The sequence below is a fragment of the Saccopteryx bilineata genome, chromosome 2 (assembly GCF_036850765.1).
Source record: "Saccopteryx bilineata isolate mSacBil1 chromosome 2, mSacBil1_pri_phased_curated, whole genome shotgun sequence".
NCBI classification, from domain to species: Eukaryota; Metazoa; Chordata; class Mammalia; order Chiroptera; family Emballonuridae; genus Saccopteryx; species Saccopteryx bilineata.
In genome coordinates, this window is record NC_089491.1 from 156,348,403 (window position 1) to 156,374,140 (window position 25,738).

Below are 25,738 nucleotides of genomic sequence, written 5' to 3' on the forward strand. Positions count from 1 at the left end.
TGTTTCTTCTTCAGTAATAAAGACTCTGTGTGCTACCACTTAATGAATTTTAACTTTGCACCAAGCACTGTGCTCTGCATTTTCTACACATTACCTCACACATTCTCAGAGCTGCCCAGTGAACAGGTATTAAAATCCACATTTCAGGGATGGGGAAGCGAAAGGCTGAGAGGTACAAATTGTAGAGCCAGGTCAACTGGCATATATATTCTTGTCTTTGCCCATATGTTTTAGATGGTTCATAGTTACTATGATTCTTGGTGTTCTTTGGTGATAACTAGAGGTGATACTCAATGTATAGGTCAGAATTTCTCATAATTGATTGTTCTTGGCCCTATTTATTTATTATGAAAATCCTGAAGGACAATAGTTCTGAATAAAGCAGCAAAATCTGTCAGGCATCTGAGTTTATAGGGATTCAAAGCAGCAGAGACTGGCCCCAAACCACTGAGAATTACCCCACTTTGGTGTAAATGCCATAGGTTATCAGAATCAGACTCCCAAGAATTAAATTAACCCACTTTGGTATTGTTGATTGTGTGGCTTAATTTGAAAGGAAGGATGACAGATTACTAGGAAGTTTTGGAAATGTGTAATCATTTTTTATTTTGATCAGAGCCTATCATGTTCTTTTTAAATACCCCAAATATAAAGGAAAACAAAGACATTTCATGGGGGGGCAAATGCTTTGTTTCCAGTTAGATCTTTTAAAATAAGTTAATATTCAGACAGATGCTTTAATATATAAGTAAAAGATACCAGTTTACTATAGGTCTTGGTGGCTCCAACCTTGTTTTGAAGGAAAGGGCCCTTCATTCTGAAAACTACTGATATATATGAAAGAAAAAGAACCTCTTTATTTTTTAACATAAAAATATCTATTCACTGTAGAAATTTAGAAAGCACTAAAAATATAAAAATGGAAATAAGAATACCCATATTAACACGAACTACTAGAAATATGTTAGTCTATTTTCAATATTTATATGTTAAACATGTATGTACAGTATATAAGCATACATATATATGTATGTTAGAAAATTGAAATTTCATTGCATATACCTTGGGAACCAGCCCTTTTTGTGTAAAATATTCTAAATATTCTCATGTCTGGAAACAGTCTTTTAAAACAGGATGCTTGATGCTTGCATAGTGTTTACTGTCTGCACGGCCTTGTTAGTTTCCTGTTGTTTGGACATCTAAATCTTTCACATGTCTGTGTTTGCTTTCTTTCTTTATACTACATCCCGTGAAGTAGAATTATTAGGTAAAAGGGTGGTATTCAGATTTCAAGCTCTTGATGAAATGTTTGCCTTTTGCCTTTGTGGAATGAAGAGGGCCATGGCTGTGATTTACCAATGAGTACCTGACCCCTGGAAAATAAAGTGATTGTTTTTTAGCAGAGAGCTACCACATGTGATTTAGTATGCTGATGCAACAGTAGTAAATAATATAACAGAGGAACTTTTTCAAAGCATTTTAGTGCAATGTAGCAGAAGAATTAAATGGTATGCTGGTGGACTCTGGAGACAGCTTAATTATTGATGGGGCCTGGAAAAATAAGTGAGAAAAGTTCAAGCTAACACTATTTGCTGCTTCTCTTGAGTTTTATGGACCCTCTGGGTAGCTCATTTCCCTAGAAATATATCAGAACCACACTCATTTCTTTTTTATACCTTTTTTTAAAAATTATTATTTATTTATTTATTCATTTTAGAGAAGAGAGACAGAGAGAGAGATAGAGAGAGAGAGAAGGAGGGAGTAGCAGGAAGCATCAATTCCCATATGTGCCTTGACCAGGCAAGCCCAGGGTTTGTTTTTTTTTGTTTGTTTGTTTGTTTGTTTGTTTTTTGTATTTTTCTGAAGCTGGAAACGGGGAGAGACAGTCAGACAGACTCCTGCATGCGCCCGACCGGGATCCACCCGGCACGCCCACCAGGGGCGATGCTCTGCCCACCAGGGGGCGATGCTCTGCCCCTCTGGGGCGTCGCTCTGTCACAACCAGAGCCACTCTAGCGCCAGGGGCAGAGGCCAAGGAGCCATCCCCAGTGCCCGGGCCATCTTTGCTCCAATGGAGCCTTGGCTGCGGGAGGGGAAGAGAGAGACAGAGAGGAAGGAAGAGGGGGGTGGAGAAGCAAATGGGCGCTTCTCCTGTGTGCCCTGGCCGGGAATCGAACCCGGGTCCCCCTCACGCCAGGCCGACGCTCTACCGCTGAGCCAACCGGCCAGGGCCAAGCCCAGGGTTTTGAACCGGCGACCTCAGCATTCCAGGTTGATGCTTGATCCACTGTGCCATCACAAGTCAGGTTTAAAGTTATTCTTTTATTTATTTATTATTTAATTTATTCATTTTAGTGAGAAGAGAGAATGAGAGAGACAGAGAGAGAGAGAGAGAGAGAGAGAGAGAGAGAGAGAAGGGGGAGGAACAGGAAGTATCAACTCCCATATGTGCCTTGACCAGACAAGTGCAGGGTTTCGAACTGGCAACCTCAGCATTCCAGGTCAACACTTTATCCACTGTGCCACCACAGGTCAGGCCAGAACCACAGTCATTTCCTACAAAGGTGTAGGTTTCTGAAATATTTTATTTATACTTGTAATTTATATTTATAAATTGCTAATCAGGATGGCTGGCACACAGTAAGGGCTCAATATGCCACAGTGTTCGGTGCTGCTGAGTGACAGCAGGACGTGTGTGACACACCTGGGTATAGATTTAGCTGGTGAGTTACGAGATGAGAGTGTGCACCATAGCACAAACGCTTTCTCCAAGACTTTTACAGAGGACACTAAGCAGATGATACGTGTGTGTGTGTGTTGCCTTGGAAAGTGATCTCATTTTTAAAAACCTGATGTTGGCTAAGTTGGACATTTTGTCCAACATCCTGCAGCATGATTTGGTATTACCAACACTCCTGTCAGTAGTTGAACCCATAATTACACTGAGAACAGTTGTCAAGAAGCACTTGAAACTTATTTATGGTATATATATATACACCATAAATATATATCTGGATGTGTATGGACCAAAATTATCTTAAATGGCGATCTCTTCATTATTTCATTATCTTCTATTATCTGTAATTTCTGGCTTTTTATAATGAGTGTATGGTATAGGACACACAAGAAAACAATTATGTATTATAAACTAAACACTGAAAGAAATGGCCCAGAGTTCACCAGTCAGTATTTACTGTAAAGAAGTAGGGAAACTATATTCATGAACTAATTCAGCCCCAAATGCTGCTTATTCACAGAGAATGAGCCTTTTCTCCAGGTACACTTGAAGAGTATGCTTTGTGTATATAGTATGAGGATGATTAAATAGAACATACATGAAATCGGGGGACTGCTGAGCAGGGTAGCAGCTTGCACATGTTCTCCAACTGCCTCACCTCCCAAGCTGTCTTTGAAATGACTAGTCAAATATAGAAATAGGAAAACAATCCTTTCAACTTCGAGCAGATACCATACACCTTTGCTCACTCTCTTGTCTCTCACCTCACTCTGAGTAAAAGTCTATACCCTGCCTCCTTGTTCTATCTTTATTTTCCTCTATAGCACTTATCCCGTTCTGAAATATTGTATATTTACTTAATGTTTGTTCACTTCTGTTTCCCGTCAAATTAGATGTAAGTTCCCGAGGGGAGTGACCTACTATTGTGTACTGAAACAGTGCACAGTAGATGTTCAGTAAATATTTATTGAATGAGTAAATAATGAATACTTGCATCTATATTAGAAACCAGAGATGAATGTGATCCACATAACAGAAACTTCAAAGCATTTTAACAAGATCCAGTATTGATTTTCAGGGCTGGATTTAAGCAATACTGTCATATGCATTCTACTTCCCAAGAGACAGAAGTCAGAAAAGGGATGTCCCAGGAGACCCAAAGTACTAGGGAGATTACAGAGACGGTGAAGATTGAAAAAAGCAATTCCATAAAGTTCTTTTTAACTCCTGGGCTCACCTTGGGTCTCATCTTTAGCAGTATACCTACCAATGACTTTGAGCACTAAACTAAGGGCACTAAACTAAGGGATAGACCATTGTGTGTGTTCCAGACTGGCCACTGAATGATACATACGCAAGACAGATCCAAAGAGTTCTATAATACTGTTGGGAAGAAAATGATTTGAAACTGCAACCCATCAAAGGCTGGTCAGAATTTGCATTCTGAATTCAACCAGGGTGGTTTCCTGATTTAAAAAAAATCAGTATTCTACATATGGTTTAAACAAGACCCAGATTCTCATAACATAACACTCAAAGTATCCAGAGTAAAATCCAAGATTACTCACCTTACAAAGACTTCCACTCACCTGGGAAGAGACAGTCAACAGACACCAATTCTGAATGACACAAGCATTGGAATTTATCCAAAAAAGACTTTTATAGCATCCATGATAAAAATGTTTCCAGAAATAAGGGCAAGCACTCTTAAAATGAAATGGGAAGATAGGAAGTCTCAACAAAGAAACAGAAGATATAGACAAATGGAAATTTTAGAACTGAAAAATACAGTAATCAAATGAAAGTAACTCACCCAATGAGTTCAGTAGCGGAACAGAGCTAACAGAAGAAAAAGTCTGATTAATTTCTGTTAATCTTAAAGACAGATTAATAGAAATTATCCAATCTGAACAACAGATAAAAATAAAAGATCAAAAAAATAATAATAATTAGTGCCTCTGTAACGTTTGGGACAATACTAAGCAGCTTGACATTTGTGTTAGCAAAGCCCCTGAAGGACAGGGAGAGGAGCAAGAATGTGTGCAGGAAAAATACGTGTTTGGAAAGAAAAAAAAAGCACTGCAAGAAAACTTCAAAATTTGGCAAATACGATAAACCTACATATTCAAGAAGGTCAGCGAAAGCCAAACTAGATGAATTCAAAGAAGTTTATAGTCAGACACATTATAATCACACTGAAAATTAAAGATAAAGAAAAAAATATTGAAAGCAGCCAAAGGAAAATTGGTACATTAATTATGTGAGAACAATTGGATGAATGTGGATTCTTCTTCCCACTAAATGCCAGTAGCACCTTCCCTATTGTGAAAATCAGAAACATCTTTAGATTGTAACAGATATCAGGGTGGGGGCGCCAAGGGAATTGGCACCAGTTTAGAACTCTTGGTTCAGATTGACTCTTCTATTCTCCTAAATAGATTTTTTAAAAGAAATATTCCAATTTGATTTTTATTTTTGTCAATCACATGGTTTATAACACTAGAGTACATTAGCATACATGGAGTAGGTCAAAAGGCACCCAGTCCCTCATTTGCCATGAAGAGAAGGGAAAAAAGACCATTCGATACCAGGTTTAGGTTGGTTCAGTCACTGTTTCAAAAGAAGAAATGCACCCCCATGTTTATGGCAGCATTGTTCACAATAGTGAAGATCTGGAAACAGCCCAAGTGTCCATCAGTGAACAAGTGGATTAAAAAGCAGTGGTACATAAATATAATGGAATACTATGAGGCCATGAAAAAGGAGGAAATCTTACCTTTTGCGACAACATGGATGGACCTAGAAACTATTATGTTAAGTGAAATAAGCCAGGCAGAGAAAGAAAAGTATCATATGACCTCACTCATTTGAGGAATCCAATGAACAATGTGAACTGAGGAATGGAATTTAGACAGGGAAGGGATCAAAGGGACCAGAGAAAAAGAGGACAGAGGGAAAGGGGATGAGAGGATGGGATAAACCTGAAGGGAAGGGGGGAGGGTGCTATGAGGAGGGGGGCAAGGGTGATGTTGAGGGGAATACAAGGTAGGGGGGATGTAATCCGGGTGACACTAGAATCTGAAACACAATAAATTAAAATCAATTAAAAATTAATAAAGATAGGGACTTAATAAAGTTCATTTTCAAAGAGCCATACACTGAATTTTTACTCACTCTCCTCATACAAGAAGGAAATTACAGTCCCCCCCCCCCTTTTTTTTTTAAGTGAGAGGAAGGGAGATAGACTCCTGCCTTGACCTGGATCCACCTGTCAACCCCGGTGTGGGGCTGATGCTCAAATCAACCAAGCTATCCTCAGTGTGTAAGACTGACACTTGGACCAACTGAGCTGTCCTCAGCACCCAGTGCTGACGCTGTATCCACTGAGCAAACTGGCCAGGGCTGGAAATTGCAGTCTTTTTTTTTTTTTTCCTTGACTTTTTTTTTTGTTGTTTGTATTTTTCTGAAGCTGGAAACGGGGGAGAGACAGTCAGACAGACTCCTGACCGGGATCCACCCGGCACGCCCACCAGGGGGCGACGCTCTGCCCATCAGGGGGCGATGCTCTGCCCCTTCCGGGGGGCGTCGCTCTGCTGCGACCAGAGCCACTCTAGCGCGTGGGGCAGAGGCCAAGGACCCATCCCCAGCGCCCAGGCCATCTTTGCTCTAATGGAGCCTCGCTGCGTGAGGGGAAGAGAGAGACAGAGAAGAAAGAGAGGGGGGAGGGGTGGAGAAGCAGATGGGCGCTTCTCCTGTGTGCCCTGGCCAGGAATCGAACCTGGGACTTCTGCACGCCAGGCCGACGCTCTACCACTGAGCCAACCGGCCAGGGCCGGAAATTGCAGTCTTAAGAAAAGAAGTGATGAGAGGAGAACATCTTACCATACGTCTAGGTGTCTGCATTTGAAATTAACATTTAAAGCAACCTGAAAGCAGTACTCGGGTTGCTGGCCAGGATTTCTCATCAGTTGAAGACTAGGTTTAATTCCACATGTAGGACTCTAAAAGATTTTTAGCAGCTGCAATAAATACCGTATTAAGGGGTCCTACTTATATAGCAGATATTTGAATTAAGGAACATGTGTGATACCTTAAATTATTGCAACCCAAAAATATGCCGTTGTAATGAGGTACTGAAAATGCTGTCAGAGTGATTTCAGTACCTTTTAAATCTCAAAGAAAAAAGTATTTTCTTATTATTAGATAAGTAGTTAAACAGATATTTTACCAACTAAATACTTTGTCAGATCAACATAAATATTTGCAAAAATTAAAAATTATGAGGTTCTAGCTGGGTAGCTCAGTTGGAGCATTGTCCCAACATGCCAAAGTTGCAGGTTCAATCCCCTGTCAGGGGGAGTCAACCAATGAATGGATAAATAAGTGGAACAACACTTATGTTTCTCTCTCTTTCTCTCTCCCTTCCTCCCTCTAAAAATCAATCAATAATTTCTCTTTTAAATATTAACTGTTTAGATTGAGGAAAACCAGTAATGTCCAATAATTGACAGTAAATAAATACATGCACCATTTTTAGTTTTTAAAATTTGATAGGTGCAATTGAACAGAGAATCGTAATTGGCTAATGCACTGGCTTGAATAAACATACCCGTAAAAATTTCATTTCTTTAGCTCTAAAGATGGAAATTGCTAAAATAATTATCTTTTATTATTTGGCAACATTTTTTAATTCCACTGAAGAGTCCTGACAAATCTACTGTAACTTATTTTCCTTCCTTTCATTTTCATTTTTTCCCTGAAGCTTATTATTACTGAGATCAGCTTTCTTTTCCAAAACAGAATAAACATCTTATCTCATTATTCATTCAACAAACCTTTATTGATTATCATTATGTGACAGGCATATACAATGATGAGTGCTAAGGTCACAAAAATGAGTAAGACACAACTCCTTAATTGGTACCCAAAAGAGCTTATAATTGATTAAAGGAAAATAATTGCGGAGGTAAAAATTATATTATAAATCAGTAACTGCCCTTCCAAAGAAAGGGCCTAAGACCACAAGAGTGCAGAGGATTGAGTAATGTATATGCCTAGGAAAATGGAGAAAGGTTTCATAGAGAGAGTGGCATTTGATTAAAGTCTTAAAACTTGGTGAGATTTGCAGAAGAATTAGAGCAAGTGCATTCTTCTACAGAAAGAACAGGAAATGGAAAGTCTTGGGGTTCTGAGAAGATGAGTGTAGGTGAGGCTCTTGGTGGCCACACCTACTCAATTCATAGTATAGATATATTAGGGCACCTCTTATGCCTGGACTAAAAGCTTACCTCAGTTACACAGCTAGCTGGGGTGAGGAGTGTAGCCTATAGAATGGTGAGATGTACATAGTGGGGTAACAGTTACTTGAGTTCCAGAAAGGCAGGTTGAGGAGGTGGTACAAGAATTTTGATTCTTGGACCTGGCCAGTTTGCTCAGTGGATAGAGCGTTGGCCAGGCGTGTGGACATCCCAGTTTCAATCCCTGGTTTGATCCCCAATCAGGGCACACATAAGAAGCAACCATCTGCTTTTCTCTCCCTCTCCCTTCTCTCCCTTTTTTTTTTCCCTCCTTTCAAAACCTCTTGCAGCTAGTGGCATGATTGGTTCGATTGTTGGCCTCAGGCACTGAGGATAGCTTTGTTGATTCAGTTGAGCATTGGCCCCTGAGAGGGGTTGCCAGGTGGATCCTGGTTGGGGCACATGTGGGAGTCTGTCTCTCTATCTCCCCTCTTCTCACTTAAAATTTAAAAAAAATAAAAAGGAAAAAGAGAGAAATTATTTTCTTTACCTCTCTCACTGGACTATAAGGTCACTTTTCTATCTTTGACACCTAGAAGGTACTCCTAAAATCTGGTAGAATGAATGAGGGAATGTGTGGGTGAGAATGTGAATGAATGAACTTTTATCAATATCTCAAGAATCTTTGCCTTTTGCTTACTAATTCGATGGATGACTTGTAAATGAGCACATCTCTCACTTATCAATTTTCTTTTGTAAACAGTCCCTGGATTTTTCTTATTGCAGTTTTAGAGACTAAAATCATGGGTTTTCTACACCACATGGTCTAGTTTGCCTCACCACAGACTATATTTGTAGTCCCAGCCAGCCATGCCATAGATGTAAGCTTTTGTCACGCTGGGGAGCAGTGTAGCCTAGGATTTCAGTCAGTAAAGGGAAAGATAGTTGGCACTCGTGATAAAATACTCAACTCAGGTTCATCTACTAAAGCAGTGATTTTTTACCTTTTTCATCTCACGATGCACATAAAGTAATTACTAAAATTCTTGGCACACCAAAAAGTATAGTGTACTTTTTGCCGATCTGACAAACAAAAAAATAGGTATAATTTTAATTCATTCACACTGAGCTATTGTTGCATTTGCCATTGTCATTTCTTTATTTGACAGTCTAAGGGAAAAGAAGTCAATGCCCCTAACTAGTCAGGAATTGCATGTTTTAAACATTCTTACAGCAAACTGGTTAAAAAATCACTCTTCTAAAGAAAACATATTATTATGGGAATATTGAGAAAATGTCAGTAAAGCTGTTATTAAATTTTTGTAAAGTTTAGCATATTGAAAAAAATGGCCTGGAAATATATTTCTGATATTTTAAATTATATTACAGTGTGAACCAGAGTTTCCTCACACGTTTTGATTTTATTCCTTTATTTTTTTTTTATCTATTCATTTTAGAGAGGAGAGGGAGAGACAGAGAGAGAGAAGGGGGGGAGGAGCTGGAAGCATCAACTCCCATATGTGCCTTGACCAGGCAAGCCCAGGGTTTCGAACCAGCAACCTCAGCATTTCCAGACGTTTTGATTTTAATTGGGTGAGTTTGTTTCCATCAGCCACTGCAAGTGATTATTTGTTTAGCAGCTCCAAAAAGGTAATTCTTATTGTGCCACCGTTTTGAGTAGAGAAGCAGCCCTAGCATGAAAAATGTTTCTTAAAGAGTTAAGGAAATGCAAGCTGAAAATGGAAATAGTTGTGTCATCTACTTTATTCCCTGTAGGATTTTAAATCTCAGTTGTGAGTTACTTAACCTATCTGTTCAAGTGCTGTTTGCCCCTGAGAGGTGATGAGTGACTTTGGTGTATGTGACTTTGCTTCTTTCAGATTGTTTACTCACGGCTGAACACAGCCACCACAGACCTTTTTCCTGGATTCCAAATGCCACGTCTGCTGAGCAGTTACTTCAGTAAATATTCTAGGAGGTGCCCCCAATATTTTCTTTAAAATTAAGTTTTGGCCCTGGCCAGTTGGCTCAGTGGTAGAGCGTCAGCCTGGCATGCAGTGGTCCCGGGTTCGACTCTCGGCCAGGGCACACAGGAGAAGCACCCATCTGCTTCTCCAGCCCTTCCCCTCTCCTTCCTCTCTATCTCTCTCTTCCCCTCCCACAGCTGAGGCTCTACTGGAGCAAAGTTGGCCCGGGTGCTGAGGATGGCTCTGGGGCCTCTGCCTCAGGCGCTAGAATGGCTCTGCTTGCAACAGAGTGATGCCCCAGATGGGCAGAGCATCGCCCCCTGGTGGGCATGCCGGGTGGATCCCAGTCGGGCACATGCGGGAGTCTTTCTGACTGCCTCCCCATTTCCAGCTTCAGGGGAAAAAAAAAGTAAAAATAAAAATAAATTAAGTTTTATTATTTCAAAAATGAAGCTTTGGTTCTTGTTTCAAAAAAAGAATTATGATTCTTTATAATTTTTCCACGTTTTCTAGTGGTACAGGGTTTTGTCTGAAATGATATTATTTTTCTTTTGGGGAAGGAAGCAGACTGAGGCGAATTCCATGTGCTGATATTTAGCTAGCTACTCTAATAGGTACAGAATCATGTCCCTTGATAGACAGAAGAGAACTGTGCAGAAGCACTATAAATATTATCCAGAAGTTTAGTTCAGGCCATTAAACCCAACCCAGCTTTCTCCATTAGGCATTTTGGGGGATGCTGTTAACTGTCTTCACAGTTTACATGAATTTAAGGGAAGACAGATCAACATGTGCTTTGGACTTAAAGACAGATCAACATGTGCTTTGGACTTAAAAGCACACATACTGGGGGAGGATGGCCTGACTCCTTTAAACAGGATCTACATCCAAAACTAAACAAGCATGAGACACTAATATCATTTGAAACCCTCTCATTAAATATTTAATGTGGCTTTCCTTTTTGTCCCTTCCTCCTACTCTGATTCAGGATAAGGTCAGGACTTCTTAACTGGTCATCACAATAGATTTACTTAAAAAAAAATTCCTCTGTCGGGCCAGATGCCCTCTGAATTGGTCATTTAACCCAACCACAGAGATCACTTGATTGAGTGCTCACTGTACTCACATGTGGTTGTATCACTATGCTCTTTGTTCTGCCCTTCTTTCTCTCCTTTCTGGGAGAGAATGGACATCCTGGCCAAGACCCATGAGTGCTGCGCTTGTCCTGGTGCTCGCTAGTGAAAGCTGGTTGGGCACGGCTGGCTCCACTGTGACAGTGGACTCTGGAGGGTCATGCCTTACTCAGCTGTGAGTCCCCTTAATTCAACAAACATGGAACATCTCCTGTGCCAGGTACCAGAGCAGCCCTGGGAATGCAAGGATGATTAGGATGGACCCCATGCTCTCAAACTCTGTTTATGAAGAAAGAAATGTGAGGGGCATAATACTAATGGGTAGCATCAGTTTAACACTCCCTGTGCCAGGTCCTGTGTTAAGTGTTTCAGAAGGACCGCCCCAATAAAACTGGGACATACAGACTATTGACGTCTCCCTTTGCCATTGAAATAACTGAGGTCTCACAAAATGATTTAACTGATACACAGACTATCATAAGGTAGTTTGAAAACAGGCTGTTATATTTTAAAGTTTAAACTCCTAACCACTAAATTATAGAGCCCAGGAGTGGTGATAAATGGATATGTATTATGAAATGATAAAGAAGGGAGGGTGTATTTTTTTTTTATTTAGGGCTCAAGGCAGAGTTATAAGAAAGTTTTCCACAGAGTAACATGTAGGATTGTACCAGGCAAAAGAAGGAAGGAGAGTCCCAGCAGAGGGGATGGCTTGGGCAAAGCAGAGACCTGCAAGTTAACGGTTTATGATGAGACTACAGGATATGGTTGGAGATTTGTGGGATGTAAAGCAAAAAAGTTAGATGGGGGAAATTATGGGTGATTAAAAAAATTAAACTCTGCCTGACCAGTGGTGGTGCAGTGGAGATAGCATAGACCTGGGACACAGGTTGCAGGTTCAAGGACCCCCACCCCCAGGTTGCTGCTTGAGTGCAAGATTATCCACATGATCCCAAGGTCACTGGCTGGAGCCGCCTGGTCAAGGCATGTTTATTCAAGGTCACTGAACAACTAAAGTGCTGCAACTACCAGTTGATGCTTCTCATCTCTCTCCTCCCCCTCTATCATTCTCTCTCTCTCAAAAATTTATTCTGAAAAAAATATAGCAAGTGTGTGATGGCTTTTAAATCAGAGAAAAGACATAATTTGATTTTTTTTTTATTCTAATGACATACAGCAAAATGGGTTAGCCAGAATAGGTAGGATTGTTGACTTCTCCTTCAAGGGGATGAACCCCAGATTATGACTTCCATGAGACTATAAGAAATATAAATGTATTAGAACCTTTTTAAAAACCTTATAGTATGTATTAAGGGTCTTAAAACTGTTAATTTTTTTTTTATTCTTTTACAAGGAGAGGAGAGAAGACAGACTCCCGCATGCACCCCAACTGGGATCCACTTGGCAAACCCCACCTGGTGCCAATGCTCTTCCCATCTGGGGCCATGCTTGCAAACAAGCTATTTTTAGCACCCAAGGAAGAGGCTCCAAGGAGCCATCCTCAGCACCCAGGTCCAATGAGCTCAGACCAATCAAGCCATGGCTATAAGAGGGGAAGAGAGAGAGAAAGTGGAGGGGGAGGGGTGGATAAGCAGATGTTCACTTCTCCTGTGTACTCTGCCTGGGAATCAAACCCAGTACATCCACACACCAGCTGATACTCCATTACTGAGCCAACCAGCCAGAGCCTAAAAAATGTCAATACTTTTATCCTAGTAATTTCATGTCAGAATTTATATTAAGGAAACAACAGAAAATGCAAGATAAGCCTGAGATCAGCATTTGTGATAATACTTCAGAGTTTTAAAACATATTTGTGAAATTGAATGAATAAGTAAATAATTGAATGATTGGTGGGAAAGAGTGGGAATATTGGAAGCCATAATAGAAAAATGTTTAATATACATTCACTGGGTAGTTCTTTATGAATCCAATTACAATGATGGCTCTGGAAATTTATATAAAGACATGGAACATTTTATGGTAACTGAAACAAAGAGTAGAAAATATACTTTGTTGTTATAGAATGATTACAACTCATACCTATGTTTAGATAAACTTGAAAGAAATGCATTAAATCATAATGGTGGTGGTTTTGTCCTTCTCTTCTCTTTTTTCCCCCCCAAAATTCTTTAATATGCTTAATTTGTTTTTATAATAGAAAAAGGTAAAAAACTTGGGGACTATTAATTTTGTACTTATGTTTGAGGTATCTAAAATATCAAAGTGACAACAGTAAACAGTTGGAAATAGGCCTGTATTCAACTCTAGGTTTATGCATCGGAGATGTTTAATAAATGTCAACTGAATGGAAGTTCTAATCGTTTTTCTTCCTTCTGGGTAAGACTCCCAGAATCCTGTTGCAATTGCAATGCATCAGAAGTTTTACCAGCATTTGAGCAAGGCTTGTATTAATGGGGGAAAAAACCCCAAAAACCTCTTCCCTTTTTCAACTCCATTCCTGAAGCCATTTAAGGGAATCTTCTTTCTGTGAAAAAGTCAATTTAATCATCCAATCTCAAGTAACATAGAAAATACTTTATTTCAAACATACAGTATATTATTTCATAAAGTTACTTTTTTCTCTTGTACAAAGAGAACATTGATTGCTTCACTTAATGCTAGTGTTGTTTTCCTTACTCAGCAGTTCTTGTTGAAAGGTCAAGGGTCTGCTCTCACTGTTTTCAAATTTTAATGAAATAGAATCCAGAGGCATATTTAACCTATTGAATTTTGATGGACTTTTGATAATCCTAGTATTTTTTATTGAGAGGTTTTTAGTCCATTAGTCTGGAAAGCCATTGTACTGTGTGCCTGAGCAGGTGTGTTTTTGTTTAAAATTGCTTTGGTTTAAGATTGGGGGGGGGGGCATAGAGTAGTATTTAGTAGAAAGGATTGCTTTTCACTGTTCCTGTAATAAATTGGAGACATGTGTGCAGTAGGGGGCAGGGGTTGGCGTGAGATGATCCTTTCATTGTTTCTGGGCCAGGAGGACAGGGACCATGACCCCAGGCTCAGAGTAGGATGGTGATGTGTCCAGCCAAGTATCTGAATCTGAGGGTGTGTGGATTCATGTTTCGCACTGTAGTCACAAGAGGTAGTGCTTCGGGGCACAGTTTAGTTCTTTAAGAATCTTTGCAGACAAAAGGTGTGGTGGTGGGAAGACAAAGGTCGATAACAAAGTTATTTACTACATCACGGGGGTCTGGGTTGAGAGTCAGAGCTAACACAGGCAGAGACTTTGGTGACAACGTGTCATGAAGATAGCTGGGAGACCTACCCATAAGGAACTAACTCCTCACTAACTTCTCACAAAATCTAAAATTCCCACTGGATCTTGGCTCATTCAGGGTCTCTTTCATGAGTTATATTTATCTTCATCACACTGGCTTGAGGAATCTGACACATAAAAGTGACAATATTAATAAGCAATTGGAAATAGGCTTGATATTCAGCTCTGGATCTGTCCATTTCCTAGTAGATGTTGGCTAAATTCATCTAGAACCACTAGTAATAGGGCCCCCACAAAAATGGAAGACAGGTAAATTCAGTGTACAATACAGCAAGGAAGTAGGGATGTAAGAAATGCCCGAAGGCTGGAGCACGATCCTGGGGCCTTTTCAAATCAGGAGTCACTTGGAGGGAGTCTGAGGCCAGAGCAATAGGGAGGGATTTCAAATCAAGTCAACCTGTATCAGCCAAGCACTTCCTATGGGGGAATCAGTGGAATTAAGTGTCCATAGTGACCAAAAGAAAGAAAAACACGATGTAGCCTTTTCATTCAAGGGAGTTGCCTTTATAAACAGTGTCGGTAGGAAAAAATAAATAAAGATAACATTTATGGGATGTTTACTGTGTGCTAGGTACCATTCTGAGTGCTGTGTATGTGTCTTCTGCTTACTGCTCTCACTGACCCTACGAGATAGGTGCAAGGACTGTTTATTTTACAGATCTGGAAACTGAAGCCCAGGGGAATCCTAGGTCTTTGAGACTTCAAACCCAGGCATTTTGACTCCAGAATCCTTTTAAGCATTATGCTATATTGCTTCTGTACAAATTTTTTATAGTTCAGAACCTCTGGGGAAAGGTGTAAGAAAAGTGTAAGTCTCCTCAGCAGAGTACTTGGTCTATGGTAGATTCCTTCTACCTTATTACCTGAATTCTTGTAAAATCTGAAATATACAGAGAATCTTCCTGTTTATTCTAAGATATATTGTATAGGATAGTTTGGACTGCCCTTGTCATCCAAACCTAAATCTTTAATCTGATCCTGAATATTCTTAGCTTGAAGCTAATTGAACCTTAAGCATTTTTGTTTTTGTTTTTGTTCTAAAGTCTTCACCAAAAAATATTTTCTTTTTGGACTTGCTTCCTGAAGGACAGGCAGCTGAGCCCAGTCCTTGCTGGCCTTTGATCCCATTAGAGAGTTCTGGATTGGTGGCCCAGATCCTTGAATGAAATTTGATATTAAAATAACACCAAGCTGAAGCCATAGGAGACTGTAGTGTAATATATACGGTCAGAATAACCAAGATTTAGGGAAAATAAAATGAGTTTCACTTGGCTTCATTTGCTCACTTGTGACTTTCACTCTTGAGTGATTCTGAACCCTTTTCACATATCAGGGACACAGTAAATAAACATAATCTCTAATTCCAATTTAGAGATTTTTAGAAGCTGCTGGAGCATGATGAACAGCAGTACTCTTTATCACAAATGCATTTGAATTTCTCCAGATTTAGATACGGCTCTGATGTCATCTTCCCACACACTCTTTTATGTTCCACAAATTTTGCTTCATCACATTTGGCCTTTTTTGAGGGAGGCCTGACCCCATGGCCTTGTGTTCACAGCTGAACTGTGTTTCATTGCGGTCCTAATGTTTTCTTAAGAATGGTCTGTGGGCCTTTGCTTTCTGCCCTCTTACGCGCTTTCAGCCATTATGGTAATGACTTTAGTGATTACACAAACACAGTATTTCAGCTCGTTTACAGATTCACTTAGCAAGTTTTTATTGGAAGCTTCTTATGTGTCCAAGCAGGACCTGGACCATGGGTAGAGTGAGTGCCTCCTTCAATTCCACGCCCTACCTGCCTCACTTGCCTCACCCTGGGCCTGGCCTGGTGCCCAAGCACAGTGTAGGACCCCAGGGTCGAAAGGCTGATGAAGATATGGCCCTTAGCCCTCGTCCCGACAGTCCAGCGGCAGACACATAAAGGAACCACTGGTTGTTGTTACTGTCTCAAACTATAAATTAAGCCATTCTACACATCTTTTTTTCCATTCTCTATGATTGACTTATATAATGAACCCAAAGCAGAAAAAATAAATTTGGATATATGATTTCCAATAAAATTGCTTACAGATTTGGCTGAAAAAATATTCAGATATTTCTCTTCCAAGCTCTCAGAATTCACCGAGGGAAGACTATTTTAAATGTTATTATTTACCAACTGAGTACAAGACTTAAATTCTTTTATGTCTGAAAGAAAATAATTATAACCCTAGCCAGGTAGCTCAGTTGGCTAGAGCATCATTCTAATACACTAAGGTTGTGGCTTCCATCCCAAGTCAGGGCACATACAAGAATCAACCAATGAATGCATGAATAAGTGGAACAACAAATTGATGTTTCTTTCTTTATCTCTCCCACCCCCTAAAATAAATGAATAAATAAAATTGTTTTTTTAAAAAGAAAGTAATTTCAATAAAAACAGAGGCAAAAGTATGTGGACCATTAAGTGGCCTTACCCTCTCATTGCTTTGAAAGTGCTTTCTTAAAATTGTAGCCAGTCAAATAGTTATTTTGAAAAGAAAGGCTTAATATGCCATTTGGTTTTTAACTTAGCTTTTTGGGACTCAGACTGCAAAACTCCTTTGAATGATACCAATGTGGGTGATAGGATGCAGGAATGCATCTTTTAATGACATTAGTTCTGCAACTCAACTTCTGAGCAAACATGATGCTTCATCCTGCTTACCTTTTCTCTCTCTTTTTGATAAATTCTGATTTAGATGTTGGGAGAGCCATTCAGATTGTTCAATCACTTGTTTGCCTCTGTCCAGCCTGTGGTGACCCTTGGCGCATATATGTAGGATTTTGAAGGAACCATTTGGTCAAAGAGGTTTATTTTATTGACATGCCGTCCTTCTGTTGTGTTATATACTGTATTATTTTATCTTTAGTCAGTGGACTTCTTAAGATATAAAAAATTTAGAAACAAGTTTTCTATTACATTTCTAAATATTCTTTCTTAACGTCTTAATTACAGAGCAAGGAGATTGCATTCCAGCTTCATGAGGATTTAATGAAGGTTCTTAATGAGCTGTATACGGTAAGCACATAATATTTCTTTTGCAAGAATCTTTGATTTAGAATTATGGTTTGCAGAAATACTGAGGGTTTTTTTGTTTTTGTTTTTTCATTCAGTGAGAGGAAGGGGGGCAGAGACAGACCCCTGCATGTGCCCTGACTAGGATCTACCTGGCAAGCCTACTAGGGGGTGATGCTCTGCCCATCTGGGGTGTTGCTCCATTGCTCAGGAACCAAGCTCTTCTTAATGCCTGAGGCAGAGGCCATGGAGCCATTCTCAATGCCCATGAGGGTGTCGAGGACTTCAACTGAGTCCTCACTGCTGAAGGGGGAAGAGAGAGAGAGAAGCAAGATAGGGAAGGGTAGAGAAGCAGATGGATGCTTTTCCTGTGTGCCCTAATCGGGAGTCAAACCCAGGACATCCACATGCCAGGCCAACACTCTACCATTGAAGCAACTGGCCAGGGCCAAATACTGCTTTTATTATAATTCATTCCAAGCAAGGGCACTGATGGATCATTGTCCAGTTGAAATGAACCAAGTGGATAGATGCACACTGCTATAGTCTTTTGCTGCTCTCTCTCAATTTGGGGAGACTATTCAAATAAATATGTATATACAGTTATCACACTTTAAGGAACTAGATTAGCCTGGTCTGATGGCACAGTGGATGGAGCATCAACCTGGTATGCTGAGGTCACTGGTTCAGGCTTGCCCTGTCAAAGCACATATGAGAAGCAATCAGTGAACAACTAAAGTAAAGCAACTATGAGCTGATATTTCTCAAGCGCCCCACACTCCCTAGATCAAGAAATAGAATCTTAAAAAAGAAAGAAAGAAACTAGATTATAGGTGCTCCAATACATCTTTTTAATTGGTTGGATTATACGTAATCTGTACATATACTCAATCCCAAGTATTTTGTTTTAAATTGTTACCATTCTTAAATTAGTTATTCTGGGACTTGAGAAGTTTAGAGTTGCTTTATTCTGGTACTTTAATTTTTTCCCCCAATTTCAGTTAAGTTGTTTGGTTAATGACTTACTATATTAAAATTATTTGGGGGGGATGTATATTTTTTTTATCAATAATTTGATTTTCTGAATTTAAATTTTATTCAGGCTACTACATATAATCACAAGAGATTAAATAATTTAAGATCATTTTATTAAGAAAACCAAAACCAATGAGGTTGCAAGTTGGAATTAGTCATATGCCTGTATAATATGTTTTACATTTAATGATCATCTTATTAAATGCAAATTCCTTCTGGAGAAATTTTATGACTTTTTATTTTATAAGAGAGAATAACATAATGAGAAATGACTAATACTAATTTGTTCTAACTATAGATATTTGCATTTTCATTACACAAGATTATTTGAATTTTTCCTTACAGACAAATTAAACCTGAAACTTAGAATTAAAATGTTTCTTGATTTACAAATTCAATTTGTTCCTAAAAAGCTATGTGTGTAAAATGCAGTTTTGTGAATTAAATTGTTTCTAATGCTCCATTGATACTTGCTAATTAAAAGAACCCATAATCTTAAACCTTTATGAAATGAGTGGTATTCTTATAAAATTTACTTTCTAATTTTTTGTACATGTGTGATACATTTATATTTTTATGTAGCACATCTGCTACACTTGTACTTATGAATTTAAGTGACAGTTTCTGTGTGTTAGTTCCTACTTTTTTTATAATTTATTAACTTTTTTAGAGAGAAGAGAGAAAGAGAGAATGAAAGAGAGGAGGGAGAAGCAGGAAGTATCAACTCATAGTAGTTGCTTCCTGTAGGTGCCTGGACCAGGCAGGCCCCGGGTTTCAAACTGGCACCCTCAGCGTTATCCACTGCGCCAGCACCGGTCAGGCCCAGTTTCTCCTTCAGAAACTTATTTTTAAGTATTGTTTTTTAGCAAGAGAGAGAGAAACGGGAAGGGAGGGAAATGAGAATCATCAACTTGTAGTTGTGGCACTTTAGTTGTTTATTAATTATTTCTCATATGTGCCTTGATGGGGTGGGGGCCTTCAGGCAAGCCAGTGACCCCTTGCTTAAGCCAGCAACCATGGGGTCATGTCTAAGAGCCCAACCTCAAGCTGGGGATCTCGTGCTGAAGATGGTGAGCCTGCGTTCAAGCTGGTTGAGCCTGTGCTTAAGCTGGTGACCTCAGGGTTTCGAACCCGGGACCTCAGCATCCCACCCTATCCACTGCACCACCACCAGTCAGGCCCTCCTTCAGAAACTTTTCATTGTAGGTATATGCAAAAGTCTCATGTTATAAGGTCATATTTTAAAAAATACCCAATGAAAGAGAGTTTTTAATGATAAAGGCCATTTATTAGCCTGTGATTTATTAATTTCTGATAACCTAAGATATGAACCATTTCTAGAAATTTTGGATTTAGAAATTAAAAGTTAAATGAGAATTGTGCCTCTGAGACTTCCAGAAAAGAAATGCTATATCATCTTCTATTGAACTATTTTAAGATGAGGGCTTCTTGGCACTTTCCTTGTGGTTCCTTTTGCTTGGGCTTTGTTTAAAAAATAAGTCTGATGGTTGTCATGACATCAGATACAAGAGCCTGTTGATTCTGGTCGGAAACTAGTAGTACTAGTCAAAACAATAGTGGCAATAATAAACTTGATCATTGAATATGAAAATTCAATAGAATGTTATGAAAATTTTATCTCAATGAGAGATGTGTATAGTGAAATTATTCCTGGATTTATTCTATCAAGTGGGCTTAGACATTTAGCAGACTGCTACTTGAATCAAGTAAGCTGGCACTTTCTTGAAACTCTCATCAGTATTAGTCTGAAAGCCTGAAGGAGCCAGGTTCTGGAAATGACCAACAGAGTTTGAATGACACTGTCAGGCATTTAACCTCTCAAAATCAGTTGAGGAATTAAGGGGTAGAAGAGACAAGCAATGAGTTTTTCATTAGGTAGTCTGTAGCACTTTGAATTCTTGGGGAAAAAAAATTTATTTTGGCCCTGGCTAGTTGGCTCAGTGGTAGAGTGTCGGCCTGGCGTGCAGGAGTCCCGGGTTCGATTCCCGGCCAGGGCACACAGGAGAAGCGCCCATCTGCTTCTCCACCCCTTCCCCCCCTCCTCTCTGTCTCTCTCTTCCCCTCCCTCAGCCGAGGCTCCACTGGAGCAAGGTTTGCCCGGGCGCTGAGATGGCTCTGTGGCCTCTGCCTCAGATGCTAGAATGGCTCTGGTTGCGATGGAGCGACGGCCCAGATGGGCAGAGCATCGCCCCTTGGTGAGGATGCCCCCCTTGGTAAGGATGCCAGGTGGATCCCAGTCGGGCGCATGCAGGAGTCTGTCTGACTGCCTCCCCATTTCTGGCTTCAGAAAAATACCAAAAAAAAAATTATTTTAATCAGAGAGCATGCTCAGCCAAGGTCAGAGGTCATGTTTCATAGGGAAAGACCTTCATATTACACACATGCACACACACACACTTTTTACTCTAAGAGAAGATAAGTCTGATTTCTCTTACACTTTAAATTCATATATACAAATTCTGTCCTATTCAAATGAAATCTATTTATTATAAATACTGAATTTATATTCAGAAAATGAGAAAAGCTGAGGAGTATTTGAGCAGTGGACCAAGAGTTGGGAGAATGTAGTTTTGGTTCCTTATTTAACCATCGACTGGTTATGAACAAATAACCTTCTGAGTTGTATTCTGCATAGAATTTTGTACAACTTATGGTGCAATAGTGATTACTGAAATAACAGGTTAAAATAAGTAGCCTCTGGGAATCGAGGATGCTATTTTATTGCCTTTTCAGACAGATATTCACTCCTTCCCTTTAGTCCTGCATGTTCCTCAGGAGTTGAAAGTGGACATTCTGAGTACATGAATTTTCTTATAACAATGGAGAGCTTTGTACTAAATTATAGTCAACCTTAGTGGTGGGCAGCAGCCTTTTATGTGGACTTCTTTACCCAAAAATATTTCTCCCATAGGCCTATTGATTATTCCATACATTATATCATAAAGCTTTGTCCTAAAATATAAATAGCCAGGAAAAATAGGAAGAGATACTCTATGGTCATTATACTTTAGTGTAAACCAGATTTTTTTGGATTCTTTTTTTTTTTTTTTTTTGACAGAGAGAGGACAGATAAGTAGGGAGAGAGATGAGAAACATCAATTCTTTGTTGCGGCTTCTTAGTTGTTCATTGATTTCTTTCTCATATGTGCCTTGACCGGGGGGCTACAGTAGACAGAGTGACTCAAGTGACCTTGGGCTTCAAGCCAGCAACCTTTGGGCTTAAGCCAGTGACCATGGGGTCATGTCTTTGGTCCCACACTCAAGCTGGATGAGCTCGTGCTGAAGCCAGTGACCTCAGGGTTTCAAACCTGGGTCCTCCACGTCCCAGTTCAACGCTCTATTCACTGCGCCACTGCCTGGTCTAGCTGGATTCTTTTAATATAGGCTGTGTGCATCAGGACTTCTCTGCAGGGAAAAGAGGATGGTGGCAACAGAGTGCCGTTTGAAAGAGGAGGAAGGGTTTCTGTATTTTTGCCTCAACTTTGCCTTTATTTGCAGAAGCAGGACCTCAAAATTTTATCAGGCCTCCAAAAGAATTCTTGGACCACAAGTGCCAACCACAGCAGTTAGGATGAGTTTGGCTTTGAGCAACAGGAACTCAGAATAGTGGCATATTCAAAATAGAGGTTTGTAGTGTCTCTCACATAAAAGAAGTTCAGAGATTGTCGGCCCAGGGCTGGTATGGAGGTTAAAGAAGACCATCTACAATCAGGCTCCTAACTGTAAGCTTTGTCCTTATAATTCAAGTTGGTTCCTAGAGCTCCAGCCATTACATCTGCATTCTTGAAATAGAGAAAAGAAAGAAGGGTAGGTTCCCTGTTTTTTAAGGAGACTTTATGAAAGTTGCATATAACACTTACCTAACGTCTCCTTGACCAGATCTTAGAACATGGTCCCATCAGGCTGCACACACCTGGGAAGTAGAGTGTTTTAGCTGGCCAGCTCATTGCTAACCAGTTAAAAACTGGGAACTCTGTGACTTTGAGAGAGAAGGGGAGGTATTTGTAGGTAACTAGCCATGCCTGTCAGAGTAGCTAACATTAATGCATGCTTATTATGTGTGTGTTAGTTATTTTGCGAAGCACATTACTTGCATTTTCTCACACAATCCTCAACGCATCTCTGTGAGGTAGTTACTGTCATTATCCCTATTTTACAGTAAAGGACACTAAGGCTTGGAGAGTTGCCCCAGGTCACTCAGGAAATAGTAGAGTGGGAGCTCAAGTCCAGGCGCAGAGCCCGTGTCCTTTACCGTCATTTCATCTCTAGTGCCATAGTTTTGGGAAACCATTCTCTAGCAAAGATCTCTAAATATTAATACCACCCTAACAACACAACGCACGTAAGCAGTTTCTCACCTACTCACATGTGTTTTTTAGAGTCAATGGCATTCGTCGCTTTAACAAAAACATAGGTGAAAAATTGAAGCTGTGCTTCAGTGGCAACCTGACTTCTTGGAAATGTTGATCTTAATGACCCAGCAGTAAAAAGGTGAACCAAGATCCCTGGACTCCCTTTCTGAGTCTAATCCACTAACTTCTTTTGAGTTTAACTTTTGAAAGAGAACCAAAAGGGGATTAAGAAAATAGGGAGAATATTGTGCTATAAGAAACAAAAATAACTAGACTGGCAATCAACAAACTTGTATTTGAAACTTGTATTTAAGTCATTTAGCCAATCTGGGCATTGGTCTGTGTTCTCCAGAATCAATGGGATGGAAATATATTTATATATTATATAAATATATATATTATGTATATATTATATATGGGGGGGAGAGAAAGGGAGAGGTGGGTACAGTCAAAGAACTAGAGAGCCATATTATAATTCTGATTCAAGTCCGAAGGCCTAAGAAAGAACCAGGAGAGCCAATGGTATAAGTTCTAGCTCAAGTTCAAATCCAAAGCAGGAGAAGATGATGTCTCATTCAAACAGAGTCAGGCAGAGAAAGCACAGTGTCTTTTTTTACTCAATCCTTTTATTCTCTTTAACCTCTCAATGGATTGGATGAGGCCCACCCACATTGTTACAAAGACTGTTTATTCAACAATCATGCAGTGCCCACTACAGTGCCAGGCACTTTTAGCTATACCTGTGAATAAAAACAGACCATATACTTCTACTCAAGGCATTTATATTGTAGTGAGGAGAAACAGACCATAACAAATAATTGTGCATTAATAGTGTGGCAGGTGTAAGTGCTAAAATGGAAAAATAAAGCTGAGTTAATATGGATAATAAAGCATTCAGAACAGTGTTGGGCACGCAGATACTTAACAAAGTTAGTAGTCAGTGTCTTCTTTGTCACCATCAGTGGTGTGGGGATGGTAACAGCTCCTTCTCTGCCTCTCACAGTGAATATGGAGATCAGGGATAATATTAATAATATTAATGTAACAACAGATGATATGTAGGTGGTTTTTCCTTACAGTGAGTATATATTACTTTTGTACAAAAAGAGAAAGGAGAGTTACTTCCCCTGAGAAAACCAAATGAATCATAAATGTGCACAGTGCTGTGACTGGGTTAGTAGGGAAGTGAAAAGACAAAAACAGAGTAACAGTGACATAAAAGTTTAGAGGAACATTGAAAACAAAATATACCTTCATCAGTCTGTTAAAGGGCTCCTCCTAAAACAGAGAAGTAAAGTGATAAGCCTGCCTCCCTAATACCAAAGTCTTAAAAAGGTTAGGGTGGATTTTAGTAGAAAAACAGTCATTTGTCCTATATTAATATTTCTTTACTTTGTCTAGGCTTTTCAGCATTAAATATGGCATTTAAAAAAACAAAAAGCAAATTCAAATAGAGATCAACACAGACGTCACGATAAATCTGCATGAAATTGATTGCTAATTATATATAATTAATTATCTCACTTTCTGTATATCCATGATACACATGGCTGGGCCAGAGTCAGGAGGTAATTCATCCTCAAGTTCCATTAAGAGGAAAGAACTGAAAGAATGAAGATTTATGGGACCCTTACCATGAGTCCAGCATATTATCCCCATCCTTTCTCGCAGCAGCCCTAGGAGGCAGGTATTCCTAATTCCAGTGCTAACAAATGGGAACTGGGACTCAGAATAATTAGCTCAGGATCATGCCAGGCAGTAAATGAATGCTCCAAACCTAAACCCAGATCCTGCCCTTGAGGGCCATCATTCCCCACTGGACAGCTGCCTAGGGAACAGATGCGCAAGGCAGGTGGGGGGAGGAAGCGTGGAACCTGATCTCTTAGATACAACGCATAGGAAAAACTCTTAAACTGCATGCTCTGACTGACACTTGTCAAAACTTGATTGAGCTTTTCAGACTATCGTTATGGGTTACAAAATAGGCAAACCCAAATGGCTTTGCACATTCTGCTTTTATATTAGGATATGTTTATTTGGAGTCCAACTTTAAAACATAATCCCTCATTTTAGCTTTGGTGTTATACGTGTGTGTCAACACTACCTGCTTACTGTGTATTCACGCACAGGGGTTGCTGCTAAGATTCCATTACTGGGTACTCCATTCACCCTTGGTTTTTCTTTCTGAGCTCTAGCTCTGACTTGCCTAACAAATTTCAATACCCAGTCCTAGAGAGTGGATGCTGTCCTAGTACAAAGCCAGAGGCTGCTGAGCATCTTGCACAGAAGTTATATATGGAAAGCAGGGTTGCTGAATGCACACAGATAATCCTCTCTACCCTTTATGTACCCTTGAACCACTTATCTCTTTAAAATGTTAAAATGAAAAACTAATTGTTTATTAGGGGGAACAGGAGGGAAGACACTGTTTATTGTTTCAAGCCCTTCCTTGAAATCTCCGCCTCAGAGGACTGCTGAAGAAAGCTTTTTTGGCTGGCTCTGTGAGCTTCTTGAGAACCAGGTGCTAAAGCATTCCTCTCTAATGCAGAAACATGACCAAATCAAGGTTGAAAAGTCATTTAGAACAGTGGTCCCCAACCCCCGGGCCGTGGACCAGTACTGGTCCATGGGCTATTTGGTACCAGTCCACAGAGAAAGAATAAATAACTTACATTATTTCCGTTTTATTTATATTTAAGTCTGAACGATGTTTTATTTTTAAAAAATGACCAGATTCCCTCTGTTACATTCGTCTAAGACTCACTCTTGACGCTTGTCTCGGTCACGTGATACATTTATCCGTCCCACCCTAAAGGCCGGTCCGTGAAAATATTTTCTGACATTAAACTGGTCCGTGGCCCAAAAAAGGTTGGGGACCACTGATTTAGAAAGAACCGAAGATACTTGCCACCTCATATCAGAAG

General features: G+C 39.8%; 1 protein-coding gene across 2 annotated transcripts in view; it reads left to right on the forward strand.

Annotated features, from left to right (window-relative positions):
- Positions 1–25,738, forward strand: part of SRGAP1 (SLIT-ROBO Rho GTPase activating protein 1) — a 321,179-nt gene that overhangs the window by 178,741 nt on the left and 116,700 nt on the right. For both annotated transcript variants that reach the window (XM_066258243.1, XM_066258244.1), the window contains exon 4: positions 17,347–17,409. In XM_066258243.1, coding sequence (XP_066114340.1) covers positions 17,347–17,409 — 63 coding nt within the window. The remainder of the gene's footprint in view (positions 1–17,346; positions 17,410–25,738) is intronic.